At 42.7% G+C, this 27,946-nt stretch overlaps 1 protein-coding gene across 1 annotated transcript in view; it reads right to left on the bottom strand.

Moving 5' to 3' along the window:
• Nucleotides 1–27,946, bottom strand: part of focad (focadhesin) — a gene marked incomplete at its 5' end in the record, with an annotated part of 227,009 nt that overhangs the window by 116,033 nt on the left and 83,030 nt on the right. Inside the window, 7 exons of the mRNA XM_084312069.1 lie at nt 4,834–4,853; nt 4,953–5,057; nt 5,177–5,281; nt 5,401–5,505; nt 5,625–5,729; nt 5,961–6,104; nt 20,701–20,910. Of these exons, the coding sequence (XP_084168195.1) occupies nt 4,834–4,853; nt 4,953–5,057; nt 5,177–5,281; nt 5,401–5,505; nt 5,625–5,729; nt 5,961–6,104; nt 20,701–20,910 (794 nt within the window). The remainder of the gene's footprint in view (nt 1–4,833; nt 4,854–4,952; nt 5,058–5,176; nt 5,282–5,400; nt 5,506–5,624; nt 5,730–5,960; nt 6,105–20,700; nt 20,911–27,946) is intronic.

Raw genomic sequence — 27,946 nt, 5'->3', positions numbered from 1 at the left:
TGGTTGTTCATTGGGGTGCCAAGATCATGCCCAAAACATATCATGCATCTGCCATGAAAATTAAGCCTTTTTTGTTTGTTATCAATTGAAGGCCATGAACTATGTTGACTCATATCCCATACCCGGATTTTTATTCTCTCTTAAATTGGAGGAGATAGTGAATTGGTATTCCCGGTAACTTAGGTCAACTTTAGAGGTCCGCCATCCCTCATTACATGATGTATTTTTTTTAAAGGTGAATTATTTGGCATCTATAACAATCATTCTTGACATGAGAAAATATTTTAATGTTGTTCGTATAACGTCCTGGGTTATATGGCTTAGAAATGGGGCAGGTTACCGGGAATACATGCGTTACCCATATAGAGAGAGAGATAAGTAGTGAGGGAGAGAGAGAGAGGAGGGAGAAGAGAGAGAGATATGTATATATAGAGAGTAGGGATGCTCGATATTGGCTTTTTTACCGATACCGATATACCGATATTGTCCAACTCTTAATTTCCGATACCGATATCAACCAATACCGATATATGCAAGCCCCCCCCCCCCCCCCAAAAAATGGAATAATTTCAGGTAATTAACACTTTGGTTGCCTTGGGTTAAATTCATGATATACCATAGGTTGCCGGCTCTATTTGTCTATGGAGAAGTACCCCTTCTTTGCATGGCTATAACTTTTTAAATTCTATTGCTACATTGCCATTATTAGGGCCCATTCAAAGTCCTATATGTATTGTTCATTGTGTAGCAACGTTAAACTTTTTCATTCACATATTCATAGTAAAGTATGGTCTAATGTATAAGTATGTTTTCATCTCTTTCTGCAGCTTTCTCCAGAACGTGATCTATAGCCCCAAATGCATTATATTGATGATGCAATACAGTTTTATGGCAATCAGCGCGATATAAAAAATTCCAACTAGACGTACTTCTAGAAGTTACTACACGTCATCTGATGTTGACCGGATGGGCTAGGGGATGTTTATAATTCCGTGGGCAGCGTTATACCAATCATCTAATGTGGGTCAAATGTTGATAATAGCAGTTAGTATCGAAGACGGTAACGTTACACGCTGAAACTCACCCCAGTCTCCGCGCGCCGTTGGGCGATCATCGTAGAGTAGAAGTCTTATCATTATGGGATGTAAATTTACCCGGTCCATCTCCAGCTTGTATAATGGTATATACGTCCAAATCATGTTGTTTATCGAGTTATTGGCAATCGATCACTGTGTAGCGTGACGAGCCAGAGTCCCGGGACCTATAGCGAGTGCCCGGAAGTACTACGGACGTCTAGCACAACCTCTATGGCACATCCTGTTAAGCGATTGCGCCGATCGGCCACCAGATGGCGCTCCTGAACCGCCAGAGAGCTCAGTGGGTCCTGCTGGTGGATCTCAGGCCAGCGGAGGGGACATATGAATCCGATCGCAGATTTTTGAAATATTGATATAAGGACGCTGTACAGCGTCCTCCGGCAACTTGAGCATGGCCAGCAATGACGTCTAAACACGTTTCATGGCAGTCAAAGTGTTAACATTACATATCTCTTGTTGTGGAATTAACACAACATTATGCATACTTTTGACAATAAATAAAATCAGAATTTGTTCTTACTTGCTTGCCTGGGTAAATAAAGGTTATAGAAATGTAAAAAAAATATTAAAAAAAATTGAAAACCGATACAGATATTTTCCCGATATCACATTTTAATGCAGATATCGGCCGATAATATCGGACATCCCTAATAGAGAGAGATAAGTAGGGAGGGAGAAGAGAGAGATATGTATATATATATAGAGAGAGAGAGATAAGTAGGGAGGGGGGAGAGAGAGAGGAGGGAGAAGAGAGAGAGAGATATGTATATATATAGAGATAAGTAGGGAGGGAGAAGAGAGAGAGATATGTATATATATAGAGATAAGTAGGGAGGTGGAGAGAAAGAGAAGAGGGAGAAGAGAGAGATATATATCAGTGGCGTCGTTAGCCCTGGGCTTCCGGGGCTTTAGCCCCGGATGTTTCTCTCCTAGCCCTGGATCTAAAAAAAATAAAAATAAAAATAAAATGTTTACATTTTATTTATTTTTTTAATGTCAGCATCCCCATTGTCTGTGCTGAATGTTTGTTAGTGTTTTGTATTTTTTGTTGGTTTTTAGTACTTTTAAACATCCATTTTTAGTAAGTAGTTTTCATTTGATCCTATAATTTTTTCATTCACCGATTTGTGGACTTTATTTTTAGTGTCCTGAAAGGCGCCTTATAAATCAAATGCATTATATTATTATTATTATTATTATTATTATTATTATTATTATTATTATTATTATTATTATTATTATTATTATTATTATTATTATTATTATTATTATTATTATGTTATTATTATTATTATTATCATCCAGGAGGGAAAAGACACTTTGGATAGTAGGGACTGCATCTCTGCCTGTCCTGACCAGGAAACACTTTGCAACTGTGATCTCCTCTGGCAATAGTTGGATATTGTAATGTGTGGCGAGGGGTTGCAGCAATTCCACTGAGAGAAACTGGTCTGAGGCTGGATAACATGCCTGTATGCCTCTCATAAGTTGTTATCCAACTCATGAGAACCTGCTCTCAAGCTCTTGCAGCATTCTGTCGACGACTGGATAGAACAGTCTCTGTCTCAGCTGATCTCCTGAGCTGAGGTCTGAGCTTGTGCCACAAGATGACTCAACTACATACTCGTCCATCCTTTTCTGCTTCCTCCTTTGGCTGGTAGTATGTTCCTCAATCCAAAGGCCATTACATATGGCCTTTGTCCTGTCATACATGTCCACTGCCATCTCTGAGGTGCGATAACCTTTGAGTGTGTCCTGCACTGTGCTTTTAAATAGTACAGATATTGAAGATGTGCACTTTAACGCAGCAGCACCTGGAGCCATCCATACCCATGTCCAGTGTCCTATAATAAGCTTTAATCGAACCCTGGTTCATTTCCTCGGATAGTTGGTTTGGGGTGGTGTGAAAGTTCATTCACTCTTGCAAGTGAACCCTGCTGCGGTTCATTTGAGATGTGAATGCAAAGCGGACCAAAGGCAGGAAAAGACCCAAAAATCTAATTTTTTTTTATGAGAAGACTGAAACATGTATATAATGAAACACACAATACAGTTTTTTTTCGATTGCCTAAGCATGATTTTGAAAACGGGGCCCGGTGTTTCAAAACACACAATTAGCACAACCACACACACAATTATCAGAACACATCAGATCCTTTGCTAAATTAAACACTTGTCAAAACCATACACTAATTTATAAAAACTACATTTTGTTACCATATGAACACACGTTTCATATGACTTAATTCTGTTTGAACCAGTTACACACACTGCTGTGCTTAACCTAAAACACATTTAGCAATTCTACTTCTCAGTGATTAGAGTACTGTAAGTGAAGTACGCAGAGAATGTGCAAATATACAATAAATTCACCAAACACTACACAAGACCAATGCTGTGATGAAAATATAATTTATTTATCTACATATACCCAAATCAATGATGCAGACTGATGAAAAAAATTACATTTTCTCTCCATATACCCAAATTAATGATGCAGACTGATGGAAATATAAATGTTCTCTCCATATAACCAAATCAGTCAACATTTCAACATGGAGAATCACAACAATACATGTCCCAGTTTTCATGCTACTATGTGCATAACACTGTAAGCTCAGCAAATCTCAGACAAACATAAAATACTGTATCCAGTACAGGTTAAAATTACAGTACAACACATTTTTTTTTGAAAAAGTTTTAACAGAAAATACTAGACATTATCTCTTTGCCTAGCTGGATCTGGCAAGATACTTTTTTGTTGTGATTCTCCATGTTGACTGATTTGGGAAAATGGGAGAAAATGTATATTTTCATCAGTCTGCATCATTGAACTCACCTGCTGCATTTTTATAGTGCTTAAACCTGATTGGTGTATCTACAATTAAGCAATGGTGTGTTTGTGCATCTGATGGCTGCAGTTTAACCAATTGGCTCATATGTGTGGTAATTTGACATTCTGTGTCTAATGTAATGCAAGTGTGTTTAGTGTTTTGCAAATCACTGTGTGTATTGTTTTGCAAAAAGTGTGAGGCTGACATTGTAGGGGTGCAAATCTGGGCCTATATTTTGCTCCTTGAGTGTAAGGTTTTGATAATTGTGTAATACTTTTGATTTGAGTGTTTATGCAATTGAAGAAAACTGTAAAGACTAGAGATTAACTGTTTATTTCTTTTGTACATAGGCTGTGCATATGTTTGTTTGTTTACTTGCTTATGTGTATGATTCTTAACTGTGTTTTTATTTTGTTATTGGTGTATATGTGTGTATGTATGTACAGTATATGTATATATATGTATATATATGTGTATATATGTACTCCTGTTGGGGCTTCTTGGACCAGATCAATGTTTTATCTGGCTAAATAAAGGTTAAATAAATAAATAAGAAACTGATGATTTGGTCCTGTTAACTTTGAAATCTCTATGGGGACTGCCCAGATCCCTCTCATGGACCTGGACCTCACTTTGAGAACCTCTAATGGTTCTAGTTATTCAGTATTCATCTCTAATTACTAAAAAATTGCGTATTTCTGTGTTTAAAAAAAAAAGAAACGCGTGGGGGGGGGGGGGGGGGGGGGGGTGGCCGGGCTGAAGCCCCCAATGTTTTCTAACCCTAAAAACGCCCCTGATATAGATATACAGAGAGATAAGTAGGGAGGAGGTGGAGATAAAAGAGAGTAGGGAGAAGAGAGATATTTAAGCAATTTTGGTGACGGGGTTATCCATTTATTTACGTTTGGATCACAGACTGGGCCTTTAAAACAGAGTGTGAGGGCTGAGAGTCAGTGAGCTGTTACCCAGAGTGAGCAGGCCGGTAACAGAGTGTGAGGGCTGAGAGTCAGTGAGCTGTTACCCAGAGTGAGCAGGCCGGTAACAGAGTGTGAGGGCTGAGAGTCAGTGAGCTGTTACCCAGAGTGAGCAGGCCGGTAACAGAGTGTGAGGGCTGAGAGTCAGTGAGCTGTTACCCAGAGTGAGCAGGCCGGTAACAGAGTGTGAGGGCTGAGAGTCAGTGAGCTGTTACCCAGAGTGAGCAGGCCGGTAACAGAGTGTGAGCGCTGAGAGTCAGTGAGCTGTTACCCAGAGTGAGCAGGCCGGTAACAGAGTGTGAGGGCTGAGAGTCAGTGAGCTGTTACCCAGAGTGAGCAGGCCGGTAACAGAGTGTGAGGGCTGAGAGTCAGTGAGCTGTTACCCAGAGTGAGCAGGCCGGTAACAGAGTGTGAGGGCTGAGAGTCAGTGAGCTGTTACCCAGACTGAGCAGGCCGGTAACAGAGTGTGAGGGCTGAGAGTCAGTGAGCTGTTACCCAGAGTGAGCAGGCCGGTAACAGAGTGTGAGGGCTGAGAGTCAGTGAGCTGTTACCCAGAGTGAGCAGGCCGGTAACAGAGTGTGAGGGCTGAGAGTCAGTGAGCTGTTACCCAGAGTGAGCAGGCCGGTAACAGAGTGTGAGGGCTGAGAGTCAGTGAGCTGTTACCCAGAGTGAGCAGGCCGGTAACAGAGTGTGAGGGCTGAGAGTCAGTGAGCTGTTACCCAGAGTGAGCAGGCCGGTAACAGAGTGTGAGGGCTGAGAGTCAGTGAGCTGTTACCCAGAGTGAGCAGGCCGGTAACAGAGTGTGAGGGCTGAGAGTCAGTGAGCTGTTACCCAGAGTGAGCAGGCCGGTAACAGAGTGTGAGGGCTGAGAGTCAGTGAGCTGTTACCCAGAGTGAGCAGGCCGGTAACAGAGTGTGAGGGCTGAGAGTCAGTGAGCTGTTACCCAGACTGAGCAGGCCGGTAACAGAGTGTGAGGGCTGAGAGTCAGTGAGCTGTTACCCAGAGTGAGCAGGCCGGTAACAGAGTGTGAGGGCTGAGAGTCAGTGAGCTGTTACCCAGAGTGAGCAGGCCGGTAACAGAGTGTGAGGGCTGAGAGTCAGTGAGCTGTTACCCAGAGTGAGCAGGCCGGTCTGCTGCGCCGCGGAGGCGTCCAGGAGGAGCAGGGACAGGCCCACCAGCACCTCCTCCACCGCCAGCTCCTGGACAATACAAGACACATCATTGCATAGTATAGTTAGTAACAGTATAGCATAGGGACATAATAAATCAAATAAAACTGTATATTGTATAGGAATGTACATAGGACCCAGTGCGGAGATGGCGCCGCAACGAACGGCTGCCTGTCTGTGCGCTCCGTCGAGACTGTGCTCACTTTTGTTAATATTTATAGTTTTTAGAGTTTTGTTTGTACCAACTGTTGGTGCATTTAATGTATATGACCGTCAGTCACTCATAGACATTGGATTACGGGAAATTTACCAACTGGATTACTCACTGGACCAGCTTTCCGAACCGCAACAATGGCCTGAAGAAATTCTCCGGAGATTAGGACCAGATCCTTTGTTCCTTGATCCCAGGAAAAGAGGACCCAGACGACGAGGAAAGAGAGCTGGAGTCCGTAACAGGCTGAGAACCAGGCGGCACAGGACACCACTACCCAGTATATTGCTAGCCAATGTACAATCAATTGACAATAAACTGGATGACATCCGAGCAAGGATTCAATATCAAAGAGACGTTAGGGACTGCAACGTTCTCTGCTTCACCGAAACGTGGCTCACACCGGAGGTTCCAGACCACACAATTCAACCGGCTGATCACTTCTTTATCCATCGCAAGGATCGGACAGCAGCAAAGTCCGGTAAACAACGTGGAGGAGGTATTGCCTTCATGTTTAACAAAAATTGGAGCGATCCAACTAACGTGAAGGAATTATCCAACCACTGCTCCCCAGAACTGGAATATATAACCATCAAGTGTCGTCCTTTCTTCCTCCCGAGGGAGTTAACGGCGATCGTCCTGATCGGAGTGTATATTCCACCGCAAGCCAGCAACAAGGTTGCGCTCTCCAGACTACACGACGAGGTAAATAGAATACAAGTGGCGAACGTTAACGCCGCCATTTTAGTGCTGGGTGATTTCAATAGCGCCAATCTGAGAAAGGTATTACCTGACTTCTATCAGCATGTGACTTGCAACACCAGAGGCGGTAACATCCTAGATCACTGTTACACGCAATTTAAAGGTGGCTACAAGGCTCATTCTGATAGTGGCTTTGGTAAATCAGATCACGCGTCAATCTTTCTTTCACCAAAGTACAAACAGAGAATTAAAAGTACTCCTGTAGTCTCGCGAGAGGTGCAGAAATGGGATTTGACGTCAGAGGAGACGCTCCGGTCTGTGTTTCACGGCACAGACTGGAATGTGTTCCGCGACACAGATAACATTAATGTCTACACGGAGACAGTGCTGGACTATGTTTGTACTAGGGTGAAAGAAACAATCCCCACTACCACAATGAGAGTTTACCCAAATCAAAAACCCTGGGTAGACAAATCCGTCCGTGAAGCTCTGAGAGAGCGCACCAAAGCATACAACGACGGCCTAGTGGCAGGCAACATGAATGACCACAAGGTGGCGCGATACAACGTAAGGAGGACAGTGTCAGAGGCCAAACGGCGCTACAGGGATAAAATTTAACTCCAGTTTGAACAAGCTGACTCTAGAGCTATGTGGCAGGGGCTCAAAACGATGACAGACTACAAAGGCGCCTCCCTCAAACTGAACAGTGACATCTCCTTAGCAAATGACCTCAATACCTTCTATGCGAGGTTTGATGCTGGTAATAACAACACCAGCTCACAAGCCATGGCAATGGGGGGGGGGGGGGTCGGCTGCTGATGGAGGCGCAGTGTTCAGGGTAACAGAGCATGAGGTGAGGCGGACCTTTAAAAAAGTGAATATCAGGAAGGCAGCAGGTCCGGACGGCATCCCCGGCCGCGTCCTAAAAGTCTGTGCTGACCAACTGGCCCCAGTATTCACTGACATATTTAACCTGTCCTTAGAACAGGCTGTCATCCCCACCTGCCTGAAGAAGTCCACTATTATCCCTGTACCCAAAAAATCCAAGCCTGCTTGCCTCAACGACTACCGCCCTGTAGCTCTCACCTCCATAGCCATGAAGTGCTTTGAGAAGATAGTAAAGGGCTACATCTGCTCCTCCCTCCCCATCAACATGGACCCCCTGCAATTTGCATACCGCCCCAACAGGTCCACGGAGGACGCCATAGCCCATGTGCTGCACACAGCAGCATCACACCTGGACAAGAGGCAGGGGAACTATGTGAGAATGCTATTCATCGACTACAGCTCGGCATTCAATACCATAGTCCCCTCCATACTCATAGCCAAGCTCAGGGACCTGGGCTTGGGCTATGACCTCTGCCAGTGGGTCTTGGACTTCCTGACTGGCAGACCCCAGGTGGTGAGAGCAGGCAACTGCACCTCCTCATCCATCACCCTCAACATAGGGGCCCCCCAGGGCTGTGTTCTGAGTCCCCTCCTCTACTCCCTGTACACACACGACTGTGTGGCTCAGCGGAGTAGCAATACAATCATCAAATTTGCTGACGACACAGTGGTGGTGGGCCTGATCTCTGCCAACGACGAGAGGGCCTACCTGGAAGAGGTCAAGGTCCTGGCGGGATGGTGCCAGGAAAACAGCCTCTCCCTGAACGTCAGCAAAACAAAAGGAGATGATTGTGGACTTCAGGAGGTCGGGGGTCAAGGACTACAGCCCCCTCAGCATCGACGGGGCACCGGTCGAGAGAGTCAACAGCTTTAAGTACCTCGGAGCCTACATATCCGAGGACTTGACATGGACCACACACATTGACAGTGTTGTGAAGAAGGCACGACAACGCCTCTACTTCCTCAGGCGCCTAAGGAAGTTCCAAGTCAGTCAGAAGATCCTTAAGAACTTCTACTCATGTACAATAGAGAGCATCTTGACCGGCAACATCACCTCCTGGTTTGGGAATAGCACTGCACAAGACCGAAGCAGACTACAAAGAGTGACACGTTCAGCCGAACGCACAATTGGAGGGGAGCTCCCCACCCTCCAGAACATTTACAACAAGCGTTGCACGGGCAAGGCTAAGAGAATCATTAAAGACTCCAGTCACCCGAACAACTGCCTCTTTGAACTGCTGCGGTCAGGCAAGCGATACCGGAGTCTCAAGGCGAGCACAGAAAGACTCAGAAGAAGCTTCTATCCCCAGGCCATCAGGCTGCTAAACGAACAATGAATGAACACTACACAACAACAACCACCAAACGCACATAGCACACACATCCACACGCACACACTCACTTTAAACAAACACACTGTAGCACCCACTCCACACACTTTATAGCACACACCCACTTTAAACAAACACACTGTAGCACCCACTCCCCACACTTTATATTTATTGATGAAGGATTGCACTACAACTCGTACACCTTACTGTAAATTGTACCTAAAATTGTACCTCATCCCATTTCTGCTTTGCACTAGATAGTACTGTACATTAGTACACTGCATAGTATTGTATATTATATGGTAACTCAGAACATTGTACATATGTCTATACCGAACACTGTGACCTCATTTTTCTTCTTCTAAATTACATGCTTATTATGTTATTTGATACTATCTTGTCTAGCACAGTCTCTGGAGCGTAACAGTAAGAAGCATTTTGTATGAAAGTATTCTGTACTTCTGTATGACAACTATTAAAGAACTTGAACTTGAACTTGCCTTGAAGTGATTTATTAACATGTCCATTTTATCATGTCTATTCTACTTATTTTTTTATTACTATTTACTATTATTACTATTGTATTCTGGCACAATCGTAGCAGGCATGGCCAACCGCATTTCACTGTATGCCCTGGTATGTATGTGATAAATAAACTTCTTGAATCTTGACAGCAGGCAGCAACGTGTTCAGAGGAAGGGAGAGACGGTGCAGCGCTTCCCTGCGACTCCCTTAGTCATCTGAGGGCTAGATCCACAAAGAGTGGATTGCACGGTGCTAGTTGCACCCTACTTACAATTCATTATGAATTGAAAATGGGGGACCCTGGTGTAAACAAGACGAAAGTCTTTCTCTGGTCTGCATCCCCTTAACACATTGTGTGTATTAAGCCTTACTGTATTGTACCCATTCTGCAATATGTTAACCCATTCTTCGCCAGGCATTGTACCCTTCTTATACCGTCCTCTGCCAGCTCTATTTGTCTATGGAGATGTTCACCTTCTTTGCAGGGCTATAACTTTTTAAATTGTATTGCTAAATTGACATTACTATGGCCCATTCAACATCAATTATCTATCGTTCAGTATGTGGGAACGTTATACTTTTTCATTCACACATTCACACAAAAATACGGTCTAGAGTATGAATATGTTTTTATCGTTTTCTGTAGTATTTCATAGAACGTGAGTTATAGCGATTTATGCATATATTAGATCATCAAATGCAGTTTGATAGCGATTGACGTCAGATTAAAAATTTCAATTGTACAAGGTCCTAAACGTCATGATGACTCATCATCTGCTGGTGACCGGAGGGGGGGGGGGGTCGTTTATAATGCAATAACCGACGTTAAATGATTCATGTCGTATGGGTGATGTATGGCGACTGTCCAAACATACTGCAGTCACCGAGAGACTAACACGGGGAAATAAGGATACCTGCCAGACGCGCCGCTCGCCACATAATCACGGATCCAGGATACTGTGTTTGGTTAGTTTATTGGAGTTAAAAACAGTTCATAATTTCATATAGTATAAAAAAAATAGAGTGAGTCACGGATGATCTATCATAGAGTAGCGTGCGTGCGGTCAGCAAAGTGTGACTTCCCCGTTCACTCCCTCATCATTACTGTTCCAGAAACCCGCCGGTGAACAGCTGACTTTACTACTACGACACCACGTGACCCATTTGTGAATGACGTGACCCTAACAACCAGTTGTGTATACCTGTCACCAACAGGTGATATATAGATCATAGCAGTTTGTATGGATAATAATAATCAAAAAGGCTGAAACTCACTGCAGCTTCCTCGTAGCAATGGGGGATGATACTGGAGCAAAAAGATCGCTATTATGGGATGTTGATCTATGCGCTCCATTTCCAGGTTGTATAATACTATATACGTCCAAATAATGTTGTTTATCGAGTTATGGCAACGGATCGATTATCCAGTGTGTCCAGATGGAGTCCCGCGAGCGATAGCGAGTGGCGGACGGAATAGGGGTGACACCAAGCACTTCCGGCCCCACTTCCGGTTTGGCAACTCGCCGATCGGCCACCAGGTGGCGGTATTGAAGCGCTGGAGAGTTGAGTGGAGATCTACAGCACCAGTCATGACTCCGTGGGTGAAATGTGAATACCATGACGAAAATTTTAAATATTGATCTCGATGACGGCGTAATCCGTCATTGGCAGATTAAGCATGGCGAGGAATGACGTCTTAATCCGTCAATGGCGGAGAATGGGTTTAAAAGTTTCAATCAATGAAATTTGGGTACAATACAGTACGGCTCAATACACACAATGTGTTAAGGGGATGCAGACCAGAGAAATACTTTCATCTTGTTTACACCAGGGTCCCCCATTTTCAATTCATAATGAATTGTAAGTAGGGTGCAACTAGCACCGTGCAATCCACTCTTTGTGGATCTAGCCCTAAATCTTAGTTTGTTGATTGTAATTTTTTATGCTTTTTTCCCCCCCATGTTGAATTCTTTATTTCCAGGAAAATGACACATTTCTATTAAGCACTAATTGCACTACCCCCCCCCCCCCCCCCCGCTGCACGAACCTAGAAAGAACCAGCTTGGCCACTATGCTGTGGGTGGAGTTAGGGGACAACATATTCTTTTTTTGATCGACTTTTTCTCCTTATTTTCTATTTTTCTCCCATCCCAATTTCATGTATCCAATTCTCCCCTCCCCTGTCTTGAACGTTGCTCGACTATGCCCCCCACTGGTCGGTTGTAGTGAGGATAGAAGCCTTTCATCACGTGTCCCCTCCGGTACACGAGGAGGCAGCCTGTCGCATCTTTTCACCTGCCAGCGCGGACTCTCAGTGGCGAGGAGTAACGCATGGGAGGCTCACACACTTCCTGTCTCTTCTGTGCAGGCATCCCCCAACATACCTGTAGGAGTCGCTGTCCACACCATCCAATCCCAACCCATCGACTTCCACCCGCTGACTCTGCCAATTGATAGTGAATGAATGAATGAATGAAAACTTTATTTAACAGATTGCAGAATGGGTACAATACAGTACGGCTCAATACATACAATTGTTAAGGGGATGCAGACCTGAGAAAGACGTTTGTCTTGTTTCCATCAGGGTCCCCCATTTTCAATTCATATAGACATATATGACATACATGACATACAGATAGTCAGTACTGCTACATCTATACATTTATGACATACCAGATTTGCAAATACAGTACTGTTTGTGATACAGAAGGAGTCAAGAAAAGGGAGTATATACATTTGACGTAGAAACTGTACATTGGGGGTTGGGTGGGGGGGGTTGGGTACATTGGGATATTGACAACCATACTGGGTAATTTACATTGGAGGTGGTTGGGGGGGGGGGGGGGGGCGGGGGGCATACTGTATAAACAAGTAACACTGTACATTGAGGGGGGGGGGGAGGAGACACTGTACAAACAAACACAATTGTACATTGAACTATTGACAAAACCATACTAGGTAAATGACTGTACATTGGAGGGGGTTGGAATGATTGGGTTAGGATATTTACAGGGGCCAGTGTTGAATTGCAGTCTCCCGTAGGTGTCCCTTGAGAGAGGTTTTGAAAGTGGGTAGTGATCCACATTCCTTTACAGCTTTGGGTAGGGCGTTCCACATTGATGTGGCATAATTGCGAAACGTGTTTAGTCCCTTATTTGAGCCGAATCTGGGTTTGACATGATTTGTGGAGCTCCCTCTGGTGTTGTGATCGTGGTATTCACTGACCTTTGGGAAGTATTTTGACATGTACATGGGTACCTTGGTCGTGTAGTGTATCTTGTAGACCAGGCCCATTGCAAGTTGTTGTACTCTGTCGTCTACTCTAAGCCATCCTAGGTTGTCGAAGTGGGCAGGGGTGAGGTGGGTTCTAGGAGTAAGGTCAAGCAGTAGTCTGACCAGTTTGTTTTGAGATGTTTGTAATTTTGTTTTTAGCGCCTTTGAGGTGCTTTGGTACCATGAGGTGCAAGCATAGTCGTAGTACCCCTGAATGAGTGCTCCTGCCAGAGTCTTCAGGGTGTTCTTGTTTACCAGAGAGGAGATCCGGTATGACGGCTGGCCCAAGCCGGGGGCAACGCCGACACCCGGATTCGAGAAGGGGGGCAACATATTATACAGTACCGTTATATACATATAGATATTTTATTCTATATACCCAGCGGTGGAAGAAGAAGTATCTGATTCAGTTACTGAAACCTTGCGTCACAATGACTGCTGACCACTGGAAGCCGCTGAGTGATAGAGTTCTAAGATAGAAGACAGAGAAAACCTTCCAGAAAATAATAAAAAGTATGAATACAGTGAGATAATTAACCTTGTTCACGCGGTAGCACGGTTGCTCTCGTGTCATGCTCAGGATGGGATTCCTTTCCATCCCGAGTATGACATAAGAGCAAAATGGCCGCCATGTGAATATGGCCAAGGGAAAGGGGCTTAATATTGAACTTTCTTGTGTATCAAAAGTAAAAGTACTAAATGTAATCATTTCAATAGAAAACACAATTCATTTTAACTAGGGATGTCCGATATTATCGGCCTACCAATATTATCGGCCGATATTGGCATTAAAATGTGATATCGGAAAATATCTGTATCGTCATAAATCCATGTCTACAGACTGTATGGATTAATGTTGCGTTTTTTTCTTCTTTTTCTCAAATGTAGCCAAGAGTAAAGACCTGTCAAAACAGCAGTCATAATGTATTTATTACTAATAAACTTGACCTTGATGTAATAACGGAACACTGCTACAGTATTCTTTGTGTCTTATAAACCCATAAGGGTTGGGCACTTTGTGTGCATGACACGAAAAATGTAAGAATCAAATAAAATTATATTATGAAATTTAATTTGGCGGTTTTCCAATGTATACATTTTGTTTTGCTGTTCTGCATTTTATGATGTACAGTACATTATGATAATGAATCAAATTACATTTTGTGCAATATATAAGTTACCAAATGTGCCAGGTGGAAATGGAAAGGCTTTAAATCTGTACAATAACTCATTAAATTAAATGGCTGAAAATATTCCAACGATTTGCCTCTACAAGTCACTGCTTCACGTGAGAACAATGGGACGGATATGTCTGAACATTAATTCAAGGTTTACATCGTCTTTCATGACCCTTAGGGCACATTTAAATCCCTTAGGGCCAGAGCATGTGAGCGGAGCGGCGCGGCCTAGAAATCCGCTCTTCGCTCTAGATGGCTTGTTCCGCTCCGCTAATCGCTCATGTTGATCCCGCCGCCACGCCGCTCAGCGCTCAACTTCATTTGGCATCAAGCGCTCCCCGCTCCACCCCGCTCAGCAGAAAAAAATTACAGCGGGTGAAATAAAAGAAAGTGCCGTTTTCCTGAAATTGGCTAATACATCGGATTTCCCGAAGGCCTTCGTTTCAGACCGCAGCAAAAATTCTTGATTTCGTTATTTAAAATATCATAGAATAATGAAAACAGACCCAGTTTAAATGTATCAACCGAAGTATGGTATTTTTTTTTATTTACCACTGCACCAGTGGGCACCACCAAGACGTTCAACGCAGTGACGGAAGAACCACACAAAAAAAACTAATTATGCACAGCCCTCGGGAGTCGGGGCATATACCTTGTATTATCCGTTTAGCCAATTGAATTACACTGTAGGCCTATACCTTTTTGCATACTGTTAATAAAGTATTAAATCAACCAATCAATCGGAGGTAGAACATATCACTGACAGGGCAGCATAAGGGCAGCATAAGACACCATACTCCCGCACAGGGCCGGACTGGGGAAATAATTCATACGGGGAGATATAGCGCGAAATATAGCCCCAATCAGGCCACTTTTTAAGCGGGGGGTCTGGGGGTCCCCCACCAGGAAATTTTTTGTTACAAAGACTTAATTTCCTGCATTCTGGTGAATTTTAGTGCATGTGAATCACAAACTAATGAGCCAACAATTGCTTAGTACAATGTACTGTTATGGACCTCAAATAAAACTGTTGTGGCACTAGCAATGCTACTCTCTCCACCTTCAAAAAGAAAAAAGCAAGAGCACAACATATTTTTCTATTTACTATTATAATACAGTACACTCTCTCCTGTAAGGGCCTTTCTTTTTCTTTGTTTTATCCCTCTCTCCTCCACCCGTTCTCTTTCTTCCACTGTCCATCTTGACATCAACGGTAATTGACTTTCGCTCTCTGATCTCTCCCGAGTCCCTCACTACCTGGCTCACTGCCTGGCTGTTATTCTGCATCTGAGTGCCGTCTGCCATTCCATTCGCCGCCTCCGCTGTCAATCAGTTGTATCGCCTGGTCCCGCCTCCACCAATCACAAGCGGCAGCACGGCTCCATTGTGTGTGTGTGTGTCCGCGTGAGGGAGAGAGTCAGATAGTTCTCCAACTCTGTCGCAGACAGTGAAATCCTGGTTGTCCCCCCACCCACCTAGGTTATCTAACTATCGCGCCGCGCCGCCGCCACAACTAGAAACAATGGCCTGGCAAAAAAATAATTTTTTTTTTTTTTTTTTTATATAAATATGATTTTTTTTTTTAAATCTGTGCAGGCCAGGCCACCGGGAAAACTCCCGGTGCTCCCGATGGCCAGTCCGGGCCTGCTCCCGCACATCCTGGAGCACCAGATGTCCCTGCTGCAGGTGCCGGACTCTACCTGCAGGTGGATCACGGACTTCCTGACTAACAGGTCACAGCGGGTGAAGTTGGGAATCAACATCTCCGATCCCAAGTCCATCAGCACTGGCTCCCCACAGGGCTGTGTTCTGTCCCCACTACTATTCTCCCTGTACACCAACAGCTGCGTCTCTCTGCACCCCTCGGTCAAACTCCTGAAGTTTGCGGACGACACCACCCTGGTGGGTCTCATATCCAGGGGGGACGAGTCCGCCTACAGGAGGGAGATCGAGAGGCTGCTGAGCTGGTGCAGCTGCAACAACCTGGACCTCAACGCCCAGAAAACAGTGGAGATGGTAGTGGACTTCAGGCGGAAGGCAGCCCCCCCCACCGCGATAATTCTGGGAGGCACCCCGGTGGCCTCTGTGGAGTCTAGGGCTGACCTTCGAAGCTTTTTTTGGCAATCGAAGCTTCGGGGCCGAGCTTCGATTTTAATTCGAAGCTTCGAAAAAAAATTAAAAAAATTTTTTTTTTTTTTTTTTATATATTTTTTTTTTTTTTTTTTTTTTTTATCTTATGTTGTGGGACTTGTACAGCACTTTCGTAAACGTTGTTGTTTTTAAATGTGCTCTATAAATAAAGTGGGTTGGATTAATTAATTAAGTAGCCCCTTTCGTGACTGACGCATCCAACAAGGTTTCACTCGGCTGTGTGATTTAATTCAAGGTGGATCGCTGTTGTCGTTTGAACAACTTCAGATTTCATGGGAACTACCAATCCCCCAAATCAAGAATGTTTAAGATGAATGAAGTAAGATTTTGATTATTTGAAATATGGCCTGTGTAGACTAAACTATGCACAGAATTATGTAGAGCCATATGAAATCCGCGTTCACGGAATCGCGGACGGAATCGCGGAATTGACCAATAAAAATGGAATCAACTGCAAAACGTGGAATATTGCAGAATTTGGCCTAATCTGGACTGAAATTCCGTTTTTGGGTGGAACGCTTGGTGCACACGCGACCGGGGAGGCGGACGCTAGAGCGGGTTACACACAACACAGGCAGTCTCCCAAGCGTCTCGCTGCTTCGGTGTTTACATCGTCAAGAAGCTAATAAATTCCCCAATAAGCCCTCAATTCAGAGCAGAGCAGTATCCTAATGACTTTTATGCCTCCGGCGATAAGGTGTTTTGCTAATTCTGTCAACGTTCCGTGGACTGGACCCGCAAAAACATGTGCGACACTATTGTGATTAAATAGATAATGTTAGGACATGATCGCTTCTTGCTAAATCTAGTGCACCCATCCATTTGTTTAATGCAAACGAGTCATTATACACTGCCCTTTATAATCGAAATAAACTTAAATAGCTATGAAACGTTTTACAGTACATAGGACTATAGATGGAAATGATAGCTTCTTGCTAAATCTGGTGCAATCCATTTGTTTAATGCAAACGATTGTCATTATACACTGTCCTTTATAAACGAAATAAACTAAACTAAAGGTGCCTAAATTATGCATTACTATATTTCATCACAATAAAATAGATATAGCTAGGCTACTGACATTGTGATAATGTCAGTAGTAGCTAGCTGTATCTATTGTTTACACTTGAAATGTGTATTTTTATTTTGTCACAATATTATTTGAAAAGTATTGTGTAAAATGTAACTGTATTTCTGAGTTGCAGCACTTAAAAACATTAAATGGACTGTTATGTCATATTCAATTGTAGACATTTATTCATTCCCACTTATTAGACACTATTTCTGATGGTAAAATTAGCATAAAAAGCAAAATACAGAATTCTGAAATATTAAAACGGAAAAAACGGAATTTGGGAAAAAATAAAATGGAATTTGGAAAATAATAAAACGGATTTCATATGGCTCTAAATTATGTCAGTCTACAAGGTCCGGATTCTACATGGTCCGGCAATGTAGACCTTGTAGACTCCACTACAGACCAATTATCAGTGAATGTTCATGCATTTTTAAGAAGGGCAACTTCCACAAAAAAACAAAGAACTCACCAAAACATCTCAGTAGCACCTTATCTAAATGTTATATTTCATATATGGAGATTCATATTTATTTATGTATTGCATGCATTTCTACATTTTATTTCCTATTTTGTTTATTCATCCCAGTATCTTTCTTTCTTATGTGTGGAATTCTACAAGGTGCGCGCACACACACACACACACACACACACACACCTACACACACACACACACACACACTTACATTTAGTCATTTAGCTGACGCTTTTATCCAAAGCGACTTACAAGTTCTGTACGACAAGACAGCAAGAAGGGTACAACTCTATCAGCTGAGTAACAATGTTCATCAAAGTGTTGCGTGTTACAGTGTAGGTTAGTTTATTAGGACAAGTGCATGACAGTAAGGTTAGTCACGGTTAGATTTTTTTTTTTTTTTTTTTATCATTTCAGATAATGGTTGAAGAAGTGAGTCTTTAGTTGACGGCGAAAGATTGGACGGGATTCGGCTGTCCTAACTGGGATGCGTAGTTCACACACACACACACACACACACACACACACACACACACACACACACACACACACACAATCGAAGTAAAAAAAAAAAAAAATTGAAAAAAAGTTTTTTGATTTTTTTTTTTTTTTTTTTAAACTTCGATTTTTTTTTTTAGGTTCGAAGCTTGTGCCATCGAATCGAACGTTCGAAGCTTCGAAGCATTTAAGACAGCCCTAGTGGAGTCCTGCCGCTTCCTCGGCATGACACTCTCCCGGGACCTGAAATGGGAGCTGAACACCATCGCTCTCAATAAAAAGGCCCGGAAGAGGATGTACTTCCTGCGTCAGCTGAGGAAGTTCAGGCTGCCGAGGACCATGATGGTCCAGTTCTACACCGCCATCATCCAGTCCATCCTCACCCTCTCCATCATCACCTGGTTCCCTGCAGCCACGGTGAGAGACAAGGCCAAGCTGCAGCGGGTGATTTGCTCGGCGGAGAGGGTGATCGGCTGCCCCCTTCCCTCCCTCGAGTCCCTACACTCCACCAGGGCCTTGAGGAGGGCGAGGAAGATCATGGCAGACCCCGCCCACCCGGGTCACAACCTCTTCACCCTGCTCCCCCACGGCAGGCGGCTACGGCTGCCCAAGACACTAAAGTCCCGCCACAGACTGAGTTTCTTCCCCTCAGCAGCTCGCCTGGTAAACGAGTCAGGTGTCCCCCTGCCCCCCCCCTCTATGACGAGCTGCTAGGGCTGGACTTCTGGACTTGAACTTTGTGTTGCACTCTATCCATGTCCCCAACCACCGCACTTTCACAGTCTTATTGTTGTCTCACTGTTCTGTCCTGTCTTGCACTTTACTTAAAATTATTTATTTACTGTTGTATTGTTCTTAATTGTGAAAAAAGTATGCACTGTAATGCCAAAACACGTTCCATTTTGTACCTGTATGAAATGGCGAATAAAGTAATCTGAATCTGAATCTGAGATACAAAATTACGAATATGACATTGGGAGCCTCAGAGGAGGCCGTAATACTAATAGGCCTATAAGGCCTTGGCTTAGCCACTGAAGACAATTAATGCAACAGGCTTGTTATCAAACGAACTCAGGAAATCACATAGCTAATTATGCCTATGAAAATAAAAATATAACTCGACATAACTGTCTACAAAGTGTCTCACAGTAAAACACAAACGAAATACTCAATGTGCAAGTTTCCTATAGCCTTTGAAAAACTCGAATACAATCAACCAATATAAAAGTGCTGTTGGATATAGGCTACATTTATATAAATGTATGAAATTAAAAATAATAATAGCATCGCTGCTAACTTTGGGCCATTAACTTTAGGCAGGCCAATTATTGCATCTTGCAATAAAGTAGGCTATAGGGTATAGGCTATTTGTTTTTGTCACTTTGTGCATTTTAAACAAAATAAAACAATGCTCATGTCTTGTGCCTATATCTGCCATGCAGTGCCACTGCCTACGGCTACATTATCTTTGAGTTCACTTTCAAGAACACGAGTTTAGCCAATCAAACTCATGCAGTGATTTCTTGACATCAAACCGGCAGCGGAAAACACCCGCTCTGCGCTCGCAGAGCCACTGGGAATACTGAACACTTTGCGGGCAACTTTAGTCAGGCGTGGAAAGGACTTGGAGTTTTTTTTTCCAAAATGCAATGACATCTTTGACATCGTCAGGGTTTGATCTTGGGGACGAGAGGTAGGTTTCAACTTCAGTTTTCGCATTGCCTCCTCCCGTGGGCTGCATGGTGAACCGGTGCCTACTGGTGTGGGAGAAACCGAGCACTGAGCGGCCCGGAGCGGCTTGGAGTGGAGGAGAACTCCCGCTCCGGAAGTCACGCCGACCCATTTTAAAACCCACTCCGCCGCTCACTTTAAAACCACCCACTCCACTCCCCGCGCCGCTCACATGCTCTGCTTAGGGCACATTTAAAGCCCTTAGAGTCACATACAGTATGAGCTAAATAAATCTGATGTTGGCTGCACTTTGTCACTTTTGGCCGCAGTGTGAACGCAGCCCGGGGGGAGGGCAGGTAGTAGGCTTGTTTGTATAGTCGACTTTGATTGGCCAAAATGTGACGCTCTCCAGTCGACTACCCCCCCCCCCGAATAATTTTTTTTATCATTCCATTTGTGCTGATATTAATTTGTCTAGTCTAGTGTGTTCATTAGACGGGTGAAATCCTCTTTCATTGCCTCTGTAAAAGGTTGGCAGTCGACTACGGCTCCTTTCGATCGATTAGTCGACTAGTCGAGGTCAGCCCTAGTAGCAGGCGGTCACTTTTGGCTGCAGTGTGAACGGGGGAAGGGCAGGCGGTGTCTCACCTCTCGGCAGGTGGGCAGCAGCGTCTGCAGCAGGGAGAGGAGAGGCCTGCAGTCCCCACTGAGCTGCAGGCTGAGCTGGCAGGCGCACAGCAGCTGCAGGGCCAGCTGGGCCCTCTCCGAACCCCAGCGCTCCCTGGGACTCCCAACCAGAGCGGGGAGCAAGGCCTCGATGAAGCCGCGTAGCTCCAGCACCGCTTCCACGCTGTCCACCTGCGAAGAAGAAGATAAGATAAGATAAGATACCGCTTGGGGAAATGCAGGTGTCATAGAAGCATGGGGGAGGGGAGGTTATATTATATATAGTGCTGTCAATCGATTAAAATATTTAATCTGATTAATCGCATGATTGTCCATAGTTAACTCACGATTAATCGCATTTTTTGTATTTGTTTTTTTATCTACCTTAACACATTGTCCGCCATGCATCGTACCCATCCTTGGGCCCAGTCTGCCAGTGATGTAACCGTATGGAGATGTTTACCTTCTTTGCAGGGCTATAACTTTTTAAATATTATAGCTATATCGACATTACTCTGGCCCATAACATCGGGTATCTATCGTTCCGGATGTGGGAACGTTATATTATTTCATTCATACATTGTCGTGTTAACACTTTCAGTGCCGGCCGTGTTTTCCTTTTTACCCCCTTGAATGCCATCTTCCACTTCAATGTTAGCGTTAAAAACGCATAATCTATGTTTTAAATTATGGCTATGTGTCTAATCTGCCCGTCGCTTATCAATGACTTGTTTGCAGTTTTTTATCGGTTCATATCCTTTTTATAGCATTTCGAACATTTTCTCAAATTTCCGGAAAATAGAAAGATTCCCTCATAAACGCCATTTATTGGAATATTCTCGAATACACTAGACGCGTTGTCATTTGTCGGCCTATTTATGAATTGTTTTCAAATAAACGCTAGATTATCGATAGTATGTGTACTTATGCACGCTATAGAAGCGAGCTGAGAAATCGATTACCTCATTTCCTCAACATCACACACACACACATACATACACACATACGGGACGCGCTGTTATCTCAGTGAATACAGCTCTGATTATCCTAAAACTGGTAACATAGACTCCTTACCTTAGATCAGATGTTCTCCAAAAAGATTATTCCAATTCCTGATCGCCATTCCAAATATCGATCGCGTTTATTGATTGATTATTGGCTGCTATTGATTGATTATTCCAGGATGCTTTCCAACTCGCGATCACTTCCATGTTCATCAGATCCCTCGCCAGCATAATGGAGCCAGTTGGCTCCCGCCACACAGATCCAGCAGTCTAATCGAATGACCTGTAGTTACACAGGGATAGACGATAGGGGGCGGTATTTTCCCATCTGAGCTCCTAGAGGGTCTGGAGACTCGATTGATGAAATATGAATTCAAATGACAATTTGCGTCGTCGGCACTCAACGGGGGGCATGAAAAGACAACATTACACGTCGCTGGCACTCAAAAGTGTTAATACCGTCGTGAATATAAGTATGTTTTTAAGGTTTTCTGCAGTAATTCCTAAAACGCGAGTTATAGGCCCCAACGCATATGATAGATTATCGATTGGCGTTTATTTCCTATACACCAGGGGTGGCCAACCAGTCAGAGACTAAGAGCCACAAAAATTACTGTGGTACCACAAAGAGCCACACCATATACCAGCGTTTCTCAACCTTTTTTTTCAGTCACGGCACCCTTCATGTGTTTATAGGTCTCACCCTCTGGCCTCTGAAGTTGCTAATGTCTTTTTTATTTGGGCCTCACAGGGTTAAAAGTACCCTGTGAGACCCACGGTTGCAAAATTACAAAATCACTTTTAGCCATTTAAAGAAATAATGTTTATTTAAAAAATGTTAAAGGGGAACTGTTTTACTATTTCTTTCACTATTTGGGCACTTTTACACAATTCCTGTGAGTCTATGGAACACCTAGTTTAAAAAAAAAAAAATGCATTGTTTTGTATTTCTAATCGAGTACTAAAAACCGCATTTTTCTTAAGCCGTTTTGAGGCTGGGCTACAACCACTGTGTGGCCTGGTGCCAACTGCCACATCAACTGCCACATTAATATGCAGCTGAGAAATCTCTGACATCACAGATATGCACATTTTCAGATGACTCAGTTCAGTGAGGGTGAATATTGTGAGAGGAGAATTGGAAGAATGCGCCAATATGAGAATTAGAGACATAGATCCTATTAATATAAGTCCACATAGCTAAGAAACAATGGTAAACACTGAAAAAGGCCATTTATAAGATAGTTCCCCTTTAAGCACATGTATAGTCAATTGGTCCTGTTGTTCAGCCTCACAATGCTATTTGATAGTAAATGTGTTTATATGCTCATCCTCTGGCCTTTGAAGTTGCTAATGTCTTTTTAATTTGGGCCTCACAGGGTTAACCTCTTAAGCCCGAGATATACAGTAAAAGTGTATATTTTCAGCATTACGTTTGTTTACCAATTATTTTAACTGTTATTAGTGAAATATAAGATTATAGAAATCTCAGGGCATTGAGTCGGAAACCGGCGCATATTGACAGGAGGAAGTGGCACATCCAAAAGTGAGTGTAGTCTTTTGAAGGAAGAGACTCAGGGCTTTCAAATTTAGAAAAACTACCCTACCCAGCTCACACCAGCCCCTGTCAATCATCTGACTTCTGAATTTACTTTTAAATTTCTCTTATTTTTTGGGATTATCTCCCACAAACCTGAACGTTATTGCCATAAAACGGAACGCAGTTAGTTTCTCTACCTTTCTGTGAACGTCTTGCAAAAAACGGTGTTACAATATGATGAAAAATGGTGGAGAAATTTTATTATAAAAAAGATGGCAGAATTCAGTACTGTATCTACAAAACCTTCTGTTTAATCATCTTCCCTTTATTCATTTGCTTAGATTTTTCAGGTCTGGTCAATTTTAGCATGGTGTTATTCACAGTCAAAGAATTTTTTTTTTTAAATAGAATTGATATTCTCCTTTGGTTCATTACAATTTACTCAAGCCTAGTAACACTATTTCTGACACTGATCTATATATGTCCCTAGATTCAGATACCAAGAACATGCAAATGGACCATTTTAAAAAAAATTGTAAATGTTTATTCTACGTCCTTATGGAATGAGTGACATAAAAAAAAAAAAAAAAAACGTAAAATAATAATAATTTGGATGGAAGAGCCGCACATTGATGGGCAAAGAGCCGCATGCGGCTCGCGAGCCGCGGGTTGGCCACCCCTGCTATACACGCTATATTAAAAAATTCAAATGTATATGATCGGTATACATTATGCTTCATCATGTGTGAAGGAAAGGGGGGGGGGGGGGGTCGTTTAAAATATTCCAATTATTTGAAGTCGATCTGCTAGATCCATTTCCCGTTTGTATGACGCAATAAACGCCGAAATCATATTGATTATTGCGTTTCGAAAGCGATCCCAATGCACTCGATTGTGTCTCTTGATCCACGTTACAAGATATTACTACCGGAGGATTCTCCCAGATGCACAGAGCGCCACTTCCGGTTTGGCGTGGAGTGTAACTCGCCCGAAATCCACCAGGCGGCAGTATTGAGGTGTTGCAATATCAGAACAGGGTCCAGGGTCCGGAGGGAGGCTGGATGAATTATGAATGCCATGGCGAAAAAATGAAATATTGATCCCAAAAACTAGTTAACTCGTTTCTGGCGCACACCTCATGGCGGGTAATAACGAGTATACTCGTTTTTGCCGCACAATGTGTTAACACTTTGAGTGCTAACGACGAGAATTCTCATTATTTCATGCCAACCGTTCAGTGGCAACGACGAGAAATCTCGTTATTAATCGTTATTTTTTTTATTAGCGATTTCCATTCATTTTTCATCAATCTAGCCTCACGTTACCACTGGGACTCTCTCTGCGTTCCAACAGGGAAAATACCGCCCCCTATCGTCTCCCGGATGGTAATGCACCCTTTGGATTGGACTGAATGAAAACGCATGTGGAAAAGAAAATCCGGAATCCACATTTTACTTGTCAGGCATGTAATCCGAGCCGATTGCAGTCTTTGTGGTCCCTCAGAACAGTGTGGAATGTGTGTTTCAAGCACCCAGCGTTGGATCAATAAACGCGATCGATATTTGGAATGGCGATCAGGAATTGGAATAATCTTATCTGAGGAATAATCTGATCTGAAGTAAGGAATCTATTTTACCAGTCTTGGGGTAATCAGAGCTTTTTCACAGATATATTATCAACATGTCCCCTATGTGTGTATGTGTGTGTGTGTGCTGATCAGGAAATAAGATAATCGATTTTTCAGCCCGCTTCTCTAGCGTGCATAAGTACACATATACTATCGATAATCTAGCGTTTATTTGAAAACGATTCATAAATAGGCTGAAAAATTACAAGGTTTTTTGTGTATTCCAGTAAAGGGCGATTCCTGCAGAATGTCTTTTTTCTGGACATTTCCAAAAACGAGCGTTTTTCAAAATGGTATAAAACGGAAATGTACAGATAAAAAAACAATCCGTTTCGACAATGTTGACTGCAAGCAAGTCATTGATAAGCAACGGGCGTATTAGACAGACACATAGCCATAATTTAAGATATAGTTTATGCGTTCGCAAATGTGCTCGCCCTCTCATTGAATAGAGCGTTGGCACTCAAGCGCTAAATCGTGCGCCCCCTGCTGGCACTCAAAGTGTTAACACATCCTGCGCTAAAAACAAGTTTACTCGTTATTGCCCGCCAATCTAATAACACCAACAACGAGTTTACTCGTTTTTATGATCGTTATTTCCTTTATTCGCTATTGGCATTCATAATTCATCCAGGAAGGCTCCGGGAGCCAGCTGGACTCTAGCGCCTCAATACCGCCGCCTGGTGGATTTCGGGCGAGTTGCACTCCACTCTAAACCGGATGTGGCGCTCTGTGCATCGGGGGAAAAGCTCCGGCAGAGCTATCTTGTTACGTGGATCCAGACAAACACCTCGAGTGCATTGGATCGCTTTCGAGACGCAAGAATCAATATGCTTTCGGCGTTTATTGCGTTGTACAAACGGAAAATGGATCAAGCAGATCGAAATCAAATAATTGGAATTTTTTTTCTCCAGACCCATCGGCCACAGGTATGAGGAATCCAACGTTAATTCCAGCTCGATTTATTTCATTGCAATCCATCCGATCAACGTATGATGTCGTACTAAAGAAAGCCGTTACTCACAATCAAGAAATCATAAACGACCCCCCCCCCCCCTTTCCTTCACGCATGATGGAGCATAATGTATAGCGATCATATGCATTTGAACTTTTTAATATAGCATGTATAGCAGGGGTAGGCAACCCTAGGCACACGTGCCTGCATAGGCACGCAGGGGCATTTTCATAGGCACAGGGGGCAGCATTAAAAAAATATTATAATTTTTTTATTTTATTTTTTTTGCTTTGAAATATTATAGTGAAATATTTTGCACTGTTGTCGCATTTATCTTGTTGAAATCCTCCCACAGGTTCTTTTTACTACCACATATTTAATTGAGACCCTTTATTTGTTTATTATTTCAATTTAGCTGGAAATACATTGCTACATCATTCAGTAACATTTGCAGAGACTTTTAACAAAAACATTATTACGGTCACCATTGTGACCATTGGGATTAATCAACTAATTGTATTATTTATTTTTCTATTTCATTGAACATCGCACATGTTAAAAGCAATTTTTTTTTACTCAAAGTGTGAGTATTACCAAGTCAACTTGTGTTCTTAAAACAATGACAATAAACATAGTTTTATTAGGTTGAAATAATGTGGTTGTGTACTTATTTTTCTGTTAACTTATTATGAATTGAAAACTGAAAACCTTAATGCACAGTAACTGAACTCAATATTTGTAAGTTCTGGTAACTTATTATTATTTATTTTTTTACAGTGTAGTCTTGCGATCAATCAAAACTTATTTACACGATATACCTCACATTCACCCTCCATTCACATCCTGGTGTTCTCCTGGTGTTCTCCATTAGGCCTGTAGGTGGAGCTATGACAGCACACGTACAGTACACACACCGATGGTGTGTAATGTGTCCAAAAATGAATGGGCAAATGTGAGTGAAATGGTCACACTGTATGCAGCTGTTTGTCTGCATTGCATTCCCCCCCCCCAACTCAGATTTAGGGTTGATACAACCATCATAATAATATTGTTAATAATAACAATAATGATGTAATCATGTAAAAATTATCATTAAAAAGACCTGATTATGAGAAAAAAAAATTACGATTGATGGAATATTGTTGAGGCACACTAGTTACAACTATATTTCAAACAGGCACTCCATGTCAAAAAGGTTGCCGACCCCTGGTGTATAGGAACGAAACACCAATCGATTATGTATAATATGCGTCTGGGCCTATAGCTCGCATTCTAGGAATTACTGCTATACAGTATAAAAACATACTTATATTCACGACGGTACTAACACGACAATGTATGAATGGAAAAATATAATGTTCCCACATCCGGAACGATAGATACCCGATGTTGAATGGGCCATAGTAATGTCAATATAGCTATAATATTTAAAAAGTTATAGCGCTGCAAAGAAGGTGAGCGACTCCATAGGGTTACAGCACTGGCAGAGAGTGGTATAAGATGGGCAAACTGTGTGGCAGACAATGTGTTAAACTGATCTTTTTCAAGTTCCAAGTTTTACTACTCTTATCAACATCAACAAATGCTTGCTTTATGCAGCCATTTAACACAAAAGGATGACCCTCATGCATTGCAAATTTGCATCAAATTCAAAACAGAGTGATGCACAAAACAACTTAAAAGAAAATAATAATTTAAAACAATGAATAAAGTGTGCATGAAATAATAGGGGAAAGAAAACATTAGAAACTTGTTACATTCACCCACACAAGGGCTGAGTACTCACCCCCCCTCTCTCTCTCACACACACTCTCCCAGCTCTCTTTCTCTCTTACCCCTTCCTCATCTCTCTCACCCCCCTCTCTCTCTCTATATATATATATATATATATATATATATATATATATATATATATATATATATATATATATATATATATATATATCTCACAGACAGACACACACAGACACACACTGAGTTAAGTCTAGTAAAAAGATATTTTTTTTTAAATCTTATATTTTTTAAACGTTTCTTTTTTGTTTCTAAAAAGTTAATCGTGAGCGTTAATAGAATCGTGCGTTAACGCGTTAATAATACCGCGT

The sequence above is a fragment of the Notolepis coatsorum genome (assembly GCF_963971535.1).
Source record: "Notolepis coatsorum genome assembly, chromosome: 4".
Lineage (NCBI taxonomy): Eukaryota > Metazoa > Chordata > Actinopteri > Aulopiformes > Paralepididae > Notolepis > Notolepis coatsorum.
The sequence above is the reverse complement of the archived record's forward strand: the minus strand, read 5'-3'. Positions and strand labels throughout refer to the sequence as shown.